The 14,020-nt window shown below is 25.8% G+C and overlaps 1 protein-coding gene across 2 annotated transcripts in view; it reads left to right on the top strand.

Moving 5' to 3' along the window:
• LOC114125629 (protein shifted) overlaps nt 1-14,020 on the top strand; it is a 29,651-nt gene that overhangs the window by 12,866 nt on the left and 2,765 nt on the right. For both annotated transcript variants that reach the window (XM_050205024.1, XM_050205023.1), the window contains exons 2-4: nt 1,143-1,240; nt 1,311-1,455; nt 13,692-13,853. In XM_050205024.1, coding sequence (XP_050060981.1) covers nt 1,143-1,240; nt 1,311-1,455; nt 13,692-13,853 — 405 coding nt within the window. The remainder of the gene's footprint in view (nt 1-1,142; nt 1,241-1,310; nt 1,456-13,691; nt 13,854-14,020) is intronic.

Below are 14,020 nucleotides of genomic sequence, written 5' to 3'. Positions count from 1 at the left end.
AATGATCATCTAGATCTAGGTTAAAAGTTTTATGAAAATATTAAAATGAACTATGAAGTATGAAAATTCAATTTTCAAACTAAGTTTATGAGTAAATAGTTAAATATAACAATAATTTATCATTTTTATTTTAAACCATATTCATTTATTTATTTTTAATATTTCAGTAAAATAAGAAAAATACTTATCCTAAATTGTAATACATTGAGTATTTGAAATTTGAATATGTTTTCTGAAACGTTAATTTTAAACTAGATATATACCTAAAAATATATAAAAGTATAATTTATACCTAATAATTATTCAAAGATTCATTAATTACAAGTATTATAAAACATCCAATAAACCTAATATAATTTTATCCAATATTTAATAAACGTATGCATAGATACATCATAATATGAACGTATATGTGTAATGTGTACCTACTTATAATTTTAGTTAAGTAGTTAGAATCTTTAAAAAATTAATGATTATGATTTATAAATTTATGATATTATTACAATGTATACATTGTACTTCGATGTACCTAATTATTACAAAACCTATAATGTAGATGCCATAATATTATTACAAACCACTTATATAATATATATATCACTATAAATTTTTTAATATTAATCAATAATTAGTTCATACTATAAAATCAATTACTGTCTTATAGTAATAGACGCATAACATAAACACGTATGAAAAAATGTAAATATAATTTAAAATGTGTCATTAACATCTCATAAGTACGTTTTAATAGTATTTGATTTCTGGAGGTGCAACATAATATTTTGATGATTATAAGCTAAACATTTTAAAATAAATATTTATACCTAAAGATAATGTAAATATATTAAAAATGTTAACTTCTAAAGTCTAAAACGAGTAAAACGACGCTGGTTGGCAAGAAGCCAAAATGAAAACAGATTTTTGTAAAGCTGTATAAATTTTAAGTACAGTTGTAATCGAATTCAATTTTATGTGTATTTGCTTATTAAGTTAGATTTGATGTTAAATTCAAATATTAAAGCAATAATCACCAAAAAGTGACCATCCCAAGTAAGCAAATCGAGTGATTTAGACGTCTAAAAAAACCTCAACACTCTATCTATGTGTCTATAACTTAAAATCTTCAAGTGTTATTTTTTCAGGTCTAAAAATGCCAATATATGCAATTATGGAAGGTAAAGTCACGCCGTATATTTTGGACAAAAATTTTGAACAGTACTTGCCAGTTATTCCATCTGAGGTAAGCGACGAGCGTTATGAAATTATTATTATTTTTCATGCAAATTTATATTTACGTTAATCACATACAGGTGGGTTATGTGAACTTCACATGGATGTCTGGAAATAAGAATTATTTTTACATGTTCGATACTCTAGATTCAGATGACAAAAACATACTAGAACCACCAACCGTTACCGTGAAAACCGATGGTAAAATACCCAAGAGACCCAAAGGTAAAATACATTTCTGATATAATATACACTAAAATCCAATTTTAATTATAGTTTTTATAACTATTAACTAGGTGTGTATTGTGTGCTATTAAAATACTCTATAAATATAACGGCTTCTTAGTTTTATGAACTATAAAATTAAAACAGCTGTTACCACGTGTTAAAGATGTAAAACCTTTGAAATATACCTAACAATATAATATATAATATTATATACTGCATATAGGCGCAGGCCGTGTCATGCATCCGTTTAATGAGCCTCAAATTTATATAACAAGACATTGGATTTTATACCATACAAAATAACGAATCTTATACTATAATAATAATTATGATATAAAACGCACAAATTATTTATGACGTTCTAAAAACATATATAATTGAAGAAAAAAAATGTTACCCACCCAATAAAGTCCTGTATATTCCTATTATAAGAAATTATATAAACAGGGTAGTGAAACATTAAAAAAAAAAATTAGTACCTATTTTACGGGCATACACATAATAATACATATATTACTCTATATTTGTTAGTACCTACTATAGTAATATACTCTAATTTAGTAGTCTAACTGAAATACAATTATTCTATAATTTCCATATACGAATTCATATAATAGTGAACGTTAAAATATAACGTTTTTCTTACGCCTAATACCACATCTAGGTGACTACAAAAAAAATAGGTCCAAAACAAATAAAAACAGATATATATCTGGTATTAAGTACCTAAGGCCTAAGGAATTACTGCTTTGCTATATAGTAAATGTTGAGTGCGCATTATTGTAATTATGGATGTGTTGAATTTAAATTAAATGATATATTAATATTGTATGCGAAAAACAATTCTGATCAAAGACGGTTTATCAGACTATGTTACTAAGTATATATCTTCTTTTATTATATTATATTAAATTGCATTATTTTTATTAGTTACAGTAATTTATTTTATTATTTGTAATACAATAGGTTGAATTAATTGTTGTCGAAAACATTGCGTTTAAAATTCCATTGTGTGTATAAAATATAATGATATATTGATATACGTAAAAATTTTAAACAATAATATTTGAATTTAACGTTTATTTATACAATAACAAATAATGAATACATTCATTATAATATGCATTATTTAATTATTTAACTTCGTTCAAATTTGAATTTAAATTGTCCGAAAAGCAAAATTACGTTTCTATATTTTTGGTTTTATTCTAAACACTTATATCATATATGATGAGGATCTTTGTATTCAATTTTCAAGAATAAACTATAAAAATTTTACATTTTATAGATTTTCAACAGAAAAAAAATTATAAATGTTCGTGATTTTATCGAATTTTGTCAAAATGTAAACATCAATACACATTGATAAAAAAAATATTGTGACTTTCCAGCTATTTTTTTTTTATAAGTAGAAAAACTTTTGTTTGACATTTATATGTATAATAATAATTTAAATTGTCTATAAATAATTCAATAAGTATCAAAATAATTTGAAAATATTAAATATTACTATATATGAACGAAATTCTAATATAAAAATTTTATGAAAATTTCAAATATGTATAGTTACTCGTTTTTGGTCACACTCAAAATACAAAATCGATTTTGTCAACAATTGATTTTGAGTAAAAATTCCCGTTTTTCATTAATTATTTGTTTATTTGTTTTTCCGTTTAATTTTTCAATCAGAAACCATAATCAATCAAGTTTAAATTCGACTGTTCGTCGTGTATACATAATACAGTTATTAATATATTCACGATTAATATGCATGGTTCACTCAAAATTTAAAAAAAGTTGACACAATTAAAGTTTGATTATTATTATAAATGTATAATGTTACTAAAATAAATATACACGATAGCTCGACAATTATTATAATATACAACCAGGGACAAAAATATATATCATATAGTAATAAAATCAATCAATTATATACATTATAAATTATACAGCATAATATTTTGATACGTTTTTAATGCGGCCCGTCGCGGCGTCGCCGCCGCCTAAATGATGTGGCTCGCTATGAATTTCAATAAAAAGTAAAAATGTTTAACGATACTTCCATGACGTGTTTCCGTGACCGACTATTCTTTTCGTATAAAGCTGCTTTTTTCATGACGTTGTGCAGTGTTACTGTTTGGCACTGAACGGAAACCGTACACTTACACACTTTTAAATACAGCTACATTCAGCATTTGAAAACCAAAACAAGTGAGGCACTGTCATTCAAATTAAATAGTCTTTATTTATTTCGCACTACACTTATATACAAATAGCATGTTTTTTATCTCACAAAAAAATAATAAAAAGCACTGTTTAACATATCTTATAAAATATGCTTAATGGTTAAAAAATTTATCAAACATACAATACACCTGATATCAGTAACGTATACTAGGATTTTTGAAAGGAGAAATATGAATATTTGACTATTTGACTATTCTCAAACCGCATTACAACTTATTACAAAAAAAAAAAGAAAAGAAAATAGTTCTTTAATTTGCCACGTGTGATAGTTGATTATTATAATAATATAGTTACAATATAATTAATCTAAGGAATTGTTATACTATGTATGTAACCTATAATCTGTCCTTTATAACCTTAACAATTGTAATTTCTTTTTAAGCATCCTATCTTTTATATTAAAGTTTGTTATAGCCTATAGGTATTAATTATTAATAATTCTTCCTTCTCCCGTAAAACCAAAATTGCATGGAATGGCAAAAAACACATTATTCTACCTCCATCTGAGTAGAAATTAAGATTTTCGAAATTTACAAATATAATATGTAGGTCATGCCCTGCAATAGTATACAAAATTCGTTTTGAAATTCATACTAAAATCCACCCCCTTTAAAATACATAAATGAAAAATACACGAAATCGGTCGGCCAATATGTTACGACCTTCAGACTTCATATCAATTTTAAAAATGAACTTTTACCTTTTTTGTTTTTGCATAACTAAAACATAAAAATAAAGCATATAAAAACGCCATTCCTTTGACCGTATTTAAATCTAATTTTAAAAATTATACAATAATCCCTTCTCTTCAAAATCAAAGTTACAAAAATACGTTTTTTAAGAATTTTTCAATTAAAAATCAAGATTTTAATATTTTTTCTATACGAATATATTCTACTCCATGCCATTTAAGGTGTGAACATAATTTTGAACAAAATACAAGATTCTCAATACCGTAAAATTACTTAAAATGAAAATACATGAATTGTGTTTGTCCTGACATTTTTTAAAGAAGTTTAATACGCATCATGCCCTACTGTAATAATATGTTCAGTACTATTATATTAATTATTTTTATTAAAAATCTTTTTATAGATTACTGGGCCTCACTGAGATAACTCGTGTAGAGGCCCAGGGTTATCTATATCTTAAACATGTTTATACTATATACATAGTGTTTACAATTTAAAAATTAGATATACTGATAGGTACAAGATAAAAATAAATTAAATTACCTGTATAGGTAGTGTATAAGAATTTAACAACAATTATATTTAAATTTTAAATTATATCATATTCAAAATTCTTGATCACGTCACTAATGATACGTATATCAAATATCAACTGCTAGGTGGGTTAATCCCGTGCTGTTCTATACTTCTATGTAAATATGTAATGGAGAATGTAGATAAGACAACAACTGAAGTTCATTATTATATGGATTACCGTAAAGAACTAAAAACCTTTACTGTGATTACAACAAAACATAATAATTACCATTGTCGTTGCAATATCGATGTAAGATAATAAGAGACACATATAAGGCGCGAGTGAAAATAATATGAGTAGGTTTAAATAACGCATATTGCATATAAGTATGTGACTTTTTACCGGCTTTCAAATGTCTTACGTCCAAGATATATTCTATTTAGTAATTTTTATAAGCGCATATTTATTTTGAAGTCTTATAGAATATATTACTCTCAAAAGAGTATTAATTACTAAAAAAAACCGTACATAGTTTTTTATTGAATAAATCTCTTTAATTTTCACAACATGTCGATAATGCTTCAACGCCAATATTTTTCTCTGCAGCCTAATGATGGAAGGCAGTGACGACTCTAATTATTACCATATACTTTGTATATATATATTAGCCTGCTGTCCTCTGTCGTGGCCCTCCGAGAAGTGTCCCGCGATATTACACCGACATAGTGCACAGTTACAAAATATTACGTGTATGACATGTACGGTACACCCGATAGGCGTAATTAAGCTTGCCTAACCTCAGGTAGTAAAATCATAATAATATTATTATCGTTATAATATTACATTACTGATATAAAAATGATATCTCGTTGTAAATATTTAAATATAATTTAAATTTTACAATTAATATTGTATAATATTATAATACAGTAAAATTCTGTACTTCGACCCACAGCTAGTCACGAACAACAATATGAAAAACTATTTTCAGTTCCGTTTCGATTGACCGTCGTCGGTTCGTTTTTCCAGTCGACGGGTAATGAAATCGATGATGCACCCATGCTTCTGAAGTGCTATAGGTATTAGGTAGTGACTAGTGACTGTAACTAACGTCGCCCGCCGATGCCGCCGGAGAGATGCGGCTCACAAGAGTTTCGATCGGGTTTTCTAGTATACGGAAAATCCAAAAAATTCAAACGATATGTCGACGTTGTACAAGTGTACAACCAGTGATTACGTGCTGAAGCCGATTCGATTACGACGTTAGGCCGACACCCAAAGCGGCCGAGCGACAGTCAAAAATCTGTTACACGATAAGCGTCACTATACTCTATAATCCCGTCAAATTTTCATCTACAAAATAACTCATAAGTGTACACTTGTGATAAACTACCGTTCATGTCACGCCATACAGTGCAGCACAATATATTATTGTTTACGGAGATGCGTCGAACTTAATTTTTTTCTAGAACTTCGCGATTTATTACTCGAAATTTTGAACTTTTCGATTTTACCGTAACAAATTATAAAATATAGATTTTAATATTAATTTTAAGACAGTATTTACACTAAACAACGAGAAAAAATGTAATAAAATTAACTTATACTATCATATTGAAACATTACAAACTTAAAAATCACATAAGAATTATACATTTTTACATCATTACCCATCAATGAACCAGAGCTATAATTGATGTATAGTGAGACCTACAACGACATAAGCAACATATTATTACGACGAGGGACTTGAAAAAAAAAGTAATTTGAAGATACAACAAATTTGAAAGAATAATGTATATGTGCGTAATATACTATCATTGCACTCTAACTTTCCTGCTATTGCTATTATAGTGTTTGTTAAAAACACGTTAAAAATAAAAACAAAAACAAAAACAATAGACACATAAAATTAATTTACAATTTTTTTCCTAGGTCAATTAAATGCATAGGTACGCTTAGATGAGTTTTTATTAAAAAAAAAAACTTGTATAGCTCCAACTTGTCAATTAATTCTTCATTTTAATTTATGATGGCTATACAACTAATCCGCTGAGATATTCCTCTGTCAATCTGTCATGGTTGATTTTAAGTAGTTATGTATTTACTATTTACCTATACGAGTATATGATTTTAAACGCTTTAACGTAGTAAACGTTCTTACAGGTGTAGCTGAAGTAATTGGTAGGTAATTATATGTCAAACAGTCTTAACAGTAGATTAATATATTTGATACTAAATTATTTGTACAATGAGGTAGTGTATCATTGTGTCAATAACTGATTGTGGGCTGTCACTTGTCATCCATACTTCATACCTATGTATGATATTTCCACTTTCATATCCACATATACGAATTTTAATTCTATGACTAGAACTGTCATATGTATGAAAGATATTTAGTAAAAATAATAGCCACCTTTAAAATACTGATTTTATTTGATGAAATCAGTTTATATGCTACTAAAAGCACTGATTCTACGAAGACGATAAACGATACATTATATATAAATGAATTATAAATGTATATACAAAATAGTGTGTCGTAATTATTTATATAGGTAATTCAGGTTTACCTGAATAAATTACAACCATTACAAAAATCTTTAATAATCGATAAAATGAAACGTCTAACAAAAATATTATACGGCAATCGGGAAGAATTCTTCAAGATTCAACTTGTCTATAATCCATTTTTGTAACTACATCACTAGTAGCCAATAAAATTATTTTACATTAATAATATACAGCGATGAATTGGCGTCGGTGCCACAACTAGGGCGTCACATTTTTATTTACTGATGGGTTACTCAGATTTTATCGTTGATATATATTTTTTTAATATTAAAATAATACAATGTTTAATCAAGACGTTTTACAAAAATTGTGTGTTCAAACATAAATCCAACATGTAACATTTTAAAATATATAAGCAAGTACTGAGGTACCTATAATAAGGTAAATAGCAAGGTGCTTCACCATAAGAATTCACTAAATTAAATAACATGTATAGGTAATATTTTAGGTATATATTACTATTTTGTAATCATTTTTTTCATTTTTCTATAATAAATTTCAATAATTGAACCTTATAATTAACAATTTTTTTTCTTTTAATGATTGATAGTGACATAGTCGAAAATTATGTTTGTATACTAGTTATAACTGTATAAGTATTACCTTAGTGCTTAAGTGAATTTATCCCACATGCATTGTTTTTTCTGATAATGATTAAATACTATGTATATATAATATATATATAGTACTATTGTACCCCGTGAAATACAGGAGTTGGTCTTTATAACAAAATTTTTCTTCTCAACTTCGCAGGTTTATAGGACTAACAACAAAAGTAAATTTTGGGGTTTGTGAAAACTGTTTTAGATTATGACATTATTCTATAATGTCAGATTATACTATTATAGTACATATAAAATACGTATACTATTAAAAATATTTATGTATAAAAAACTACAAAAAATAATATATTATGTATAGCTATGATTGCTGTACATAAAGCTACACTAAACTATTGTACCTCCTCATTATTTTTACAATATATTTATTGTTTTTTTGAACATTTATTAATTTATTTGCATTGTATTATATTTACGTAAAGTCGTAAAATTATAAGTATATAATATATATACCTATACATACTTTAGGTGTGTAATGTGTATAGGTACTCTTCGGACATCGAATAAGAATGTGTACGGGTTCCAAAACCAACCATACCAAAAAAATACGACTACATGTTATTATAAATTGGTACTTGCCACTGGTGAATGATTGTCAAATTTGTGAAAACTCAATTTGTGTTAAAAATATGTGTGTAGCCATGTATAAGTAGTAGGTAGGTACTATATTATAATATATATTATAGTACAGTCATAAATATTATGTTCCTTTAGTCCTTAGGGCTAAAAGAGGATTTTATGAATTTCAAAGAAATGACCATAATCGGTATTTTATTGTAATATGATTTATTGTATAATCAGACAACAGCTAGTAGTTACATACTACTTACACCCTATTATGTATAGCACCCTAACTAAACAATTTGTACCTACAGATTCCGATTTTGTAAGGATAATAATAAGGATTATGTTTGATAAAAGCAGTAGGCGTTTTCAAAAATGACAAAACACAAAAGACTCGTTGAATACAATATTACAATATACATTATTATACACAAATCAAATATATTTTGTTATTATATAAATATGACACATAAAACGAAATACATTCTCCCCTAAACGTTTTGTTGAGTTGTCAGTTGTGTCCACAGTCCATACTTTATCAAACACACAAACTATTTTAAAATTAAATAATTCTTCTTGATTATTACGATTATTGAATATTGATGATGATATAATTATAGTAGCTCTTATAATGTACAGATATAAGTACAATGCCCTAATGCCCCATTTTTTAATCTACATTGCAGATCAACTTAAAGGATTACTATAGTTACTTATTACAAATTACTTATTATTATAATATATAGATTAATAAAATAATGCTACATGGATAGGGGGACACGAACTATCATCAATATTACAATCAATACAATGAATGATTACGTTTTTATTGTAATATTTTATATTAAATTAGGCAGGTATAACATTATGTAATTATTTTATCATGTAGGTTATTATTGAACAATGGTTAATTAAATTGAATATTGTGGAAGATTATAATAGAATAATTATAAGAGCATTAGTTTAATGTACTACAATAGTCTGAAATTACCTAAACATGAAATTTACAGTATATTTGTATAAATATTAATTATTATTGTGATATAACCGTGGCTTGATTATGAATAGGTAGTTAGTACATATTATTAGGTACAAGAAAACTGAATAAATTTCATATCTTAATAAAACCAAGAAAAAAATAAGACTATTATTTGGACTAAATATAAGATTGCATATTAGTTATTCAAAATTACAACTCAATTATTAACATTTAAGAGGACACCATACCATCCGTTTTTATTGTCCTACTAAAATAATGTGGCATAAGACAAGCTTACAATGAAAGTATTCTCAGCAATAGTTTTACTAAATTTTCACAACACATAGAGAAATATTTTATCAATGTTATAGGATTTTTTTTCTCATATTTTGAAGAAAATAAGAACATTCAAATAATTTACTCCTATATTCATTTTTAGATTACGAATTGAAAGATGAATGCATTGATTTTACCATGACGTGTGCGGTTTTTTCTGTCTGTCACCTTGAAGTACAATAAAAATGCATTTATTTTCAATAATAGGGTGTCTTCTTAATTTTCTTTAGAACCAATGGAACCTCTTTAGACCAAAAACGAACCCTTCTTTTTTCGGCCGATTCACTTTTCAACCAAATTTTAATAATATTGATTCCCTTTTCGACCAAAACAAAAAGTTTAATACATACTTTATGATACATATCAAAAATTATCAAAGTCTAATGTACAATAATATTTGTCATCAATTATTTGATCGGTGGTCGTACAACATCTTATAGAACTTATATTTTTCATAGTTTTTTGTTTTCTATCAAATAATTATTGACATAAATGATATATTATTATTTGTTTATATTATATACTATATAGTGCACACATTTTAATATTTTATAGATGAGTTATAATTCTAATAATTTTCTATGTGTTGTACATAAAGATTTAAAGTAATATAATAAATAGGTAATATTATTATTATCAAACTTTTTGTTCTTACCTAAAAGCGAAGCCAACCATTTAGGTTATCAAAGGGAATCAGCCTTTTTTAAATTGGGTTGAAAAGTGAATCGGCAGAAAAGGGAAGGGAAGGATACGTTTTTGGTCGAAAACGACCATCCTTGTTGGGGCTTTGACAGGTCTTAAATAAAAAATTCTCTGTTGTTTTTTTTATAATTGTGAAACACAAAAAAAAAAAATTAAAGAAAACTAGAAATTTGTACACACTTTCAATTTTCGACAAAATAGATTTGATTTTTTGGTAAAAATCGAAAATTGCAAGTATCTATGACTACTTGCAATTTTTACCAAATGTTTATATTAATCATTTTCTTCTTATGAGAACATTTTTAAAATATTTTGACAATTTTTGAAGCATAACATTTTTTTTCTATTAATGTCGATTAAAAATTATTCACAGAACAGAACACTTAAAAATGTAATACAAAGCTCCTCATATATTGTTAATTTCTCAATTAAAAACAATTTTTGATATTTTTTTGTGTTATCATTTTCATTATATTATAATAATGAATAAATTAATTAAAATAAATTTTCGACATTTTTTTATAGATTTTGATATAATTGTTGATAAAAAATTATTTACTAGGTCAAAACTCTTGAGAATTTAACACAAGATTCCTCATAAGTGATTAATAGTGGAACCATAAATCTAAAAAAATATATAAATTGTAATTTTGTACAGATATTTTAAGTTCAAAATTTGACGAAATTACTTATTTAAATGATAAATAATAATGTTAATCATAGTTTTATAACTTAAACTTAAAACTTTTACGTATATTATAATGACATGATTTTTGCTATGAAATTTTAGATTTGTTTTTAAGATATTATCTATTTTATACTATATAAACCTTTTTTTACTGTTTTACAGTACCTATTTACAGAAAGATGTTATTCAGATTTGAGTTACATGAATATAAGTTGATCTAACATGGCATAAATATTAAATAATAGTTAAAAAAAAATACTAGGTATTTAATATAATAAAATATGCAGTATTTTTGGAAAAATGATATTAATAACTAGTTAACTTAATATTAAAAGTAAAATAAATTAGGAACTTACTTGAATAGCTAGATCGAACATTTTTTTCAACTGAATTGTATAGTATACAAAATGTTCTACTAAGTAGAAAATACAAACTACTATAAAATAAAAATAATTGTTATTTGATACCTTGGTACTTGTTACAAATGTTTCATAACCTATATTTTGATGAATTAAATATTGATTATATTCGTTGATTATATGATCTAAATAATAATAATAATAATAATCTATTTGTCGGTTAAGACCATTTGATTGAAACGTCTTTTAAATGCTGATTTTATTTTTGTATAAAAAAAAATGTGTCTTAAAACTATAAGTCAAACATCAAATAGATACTTACGTAACCTTATGGAAATTTGGCAACATAGCACTAAAGTCTTAGATATGTACGGAATCGCGTACCTTAAAATAAACAGATTTCTATAAAGAACTAGATAGCGAACTCCTGCTATCAATTGAAGCCAGGTTTTTCGGTTGGCATTATATGGTATTTTAAATGGTAAATATTAATTTTGTTGTATTGTATTTTATGATGTCTAAACCTGTTGTTTAAAAAAAATGAAGAATATTTTATAGAAATCATTTTTCATTTATTTCTATATTTTACCATTAAAAACGATGTTATTTCTAATACATATTTATAGGAAATGTAATGTTTTGCCGACCGAAAAAATGGCGGAAACTGATGCGCGAGCTTCAATGTTAATAATATAAATAATATACGAGTTCCTCATCTAGTTAGTATAGAAGTCTGTGTTAAAATGTACTCAATTTCGTTCGCTGATAAGAGCCTTACCCTTACAGATATGTGTTCTACCCTAATGCAGGCACAGAGTCAAATTTTTTTTTTCTATGAAGGCGGTTAGAGGCAAGTCAATTTTTCGAAGCGGCAAGTTCATAGCAATTTTAATTCTGTCAGTAAAAAAAAAAAATATGAATGATTTATTTATCAGTGAATACTGAATGAGTGCATTTCTCCATAATATAACATAAATCTAATACTTATTGCTTAATAGCAATATTTCTTCTGTTCAAAAATTGTTTAAATTATAACTTAGTCTGGTAGCCACACACCAGTTAAATTATCTGGGGGCAACGCCTATCTTTGTCTCCCCCCACATTGACGCCGTCCTATCGTAATGTACAGTAGAGTGATACCTACTTACCAACGTCTTTTTAATAATTTGATTACTACAAATTAGGTACTTGAAATTAGTGAGTATTGATGTAGAAGAATAAAAGATGATCTATAGATATCACAATTATACATATTAAAAATTTGGTAAAATTCTATAAATATAGTCTCTTGTAGACTGTAAATTTGTGCCATGATAATTCGTTTTTCTATAATTATCTCGTTTACTCAATAACCATTGTTGTACTGACATTGAACCACTTTAAAAATACTCTGAACAAGTAATTAATATAAATTTTTCAACGTGTCATTAAAATTGCCTAAATTAAACCCCTTAATATATGTGAGTCCTATAACATATTTATATACCAAATATATATGTATTTATATACCTATGAATTGATACATTAATTTATTATATAGAAATGCTGCATCTGAGTTCCAATAATCTTTTCACAAAATTCTGTTATAAATCATAAATAGTAACTAGGTACATCCTAATTCTGTCAATTCATATACTTTAAAATAGTAATATGCTAATGTACTGTCAGTATTGATTTTTCTAATAAAAATAAATAATTTTAAGTATAAATAATAAATAAAATTTTATACAACAGTTGTTTAAAAATTTTTATTTTAACTAATTCAGTTTTATGATTTTTTAAACGTCATAGACATTTTGTAATTTGGCTCCACTTTAATTCAATATTATTTATCCCTGTTAGCTGTATAATTATTAATTTGAAGATACAAAGTATATAAATATATTCTGTTTAAAATATATACTATATTAATGTTAATTATATTTTAAATATGTATTTATTATTTTCAGTGTTTAGTATATTGTTGCCTTGTTCCGGAAATAGATCAGGCATCGCTAGTTTCAACATACGATTATTAATACGAAATAGAAAAGGTCGTGCTTTGCCTGATACACCATTAAAAGTGAAACTCAGAAAAGAGTGTATGGTTAGAGGTACAAGTAAAAGTACAAGTAAGAAAATATGCTATATCCTCATTTAAATGTAATATTTTTCAATTCATACTTAGCTTTATTATATGTATCACATTGTAGCTACAAAAGTATTTAAAATTAAAAACATATGCAAGAACTGTTAGTTACTGGATAATAGTCTAGTCTAATCACCTTCACCTATAATA

The sequence above is a fragment of the Aphis gossypii genome, chromosome 3 (genome assembly GCF_020184175.1).
Source record: "Aphis gossypii isolate Hap1 chromosome 3, ASM2018417v2, whole genome shotgun sequence".
NCBI lineage: Eukaryota > Metazoa > Arthropoda > Insecta > Hemiptera > Aphididae > Aphis > Aphis gossypii.
Note: the sequence above shows the minus strand (reverse complement) of the source record. Positions and strands in the feature narration are given on the sequence as shown.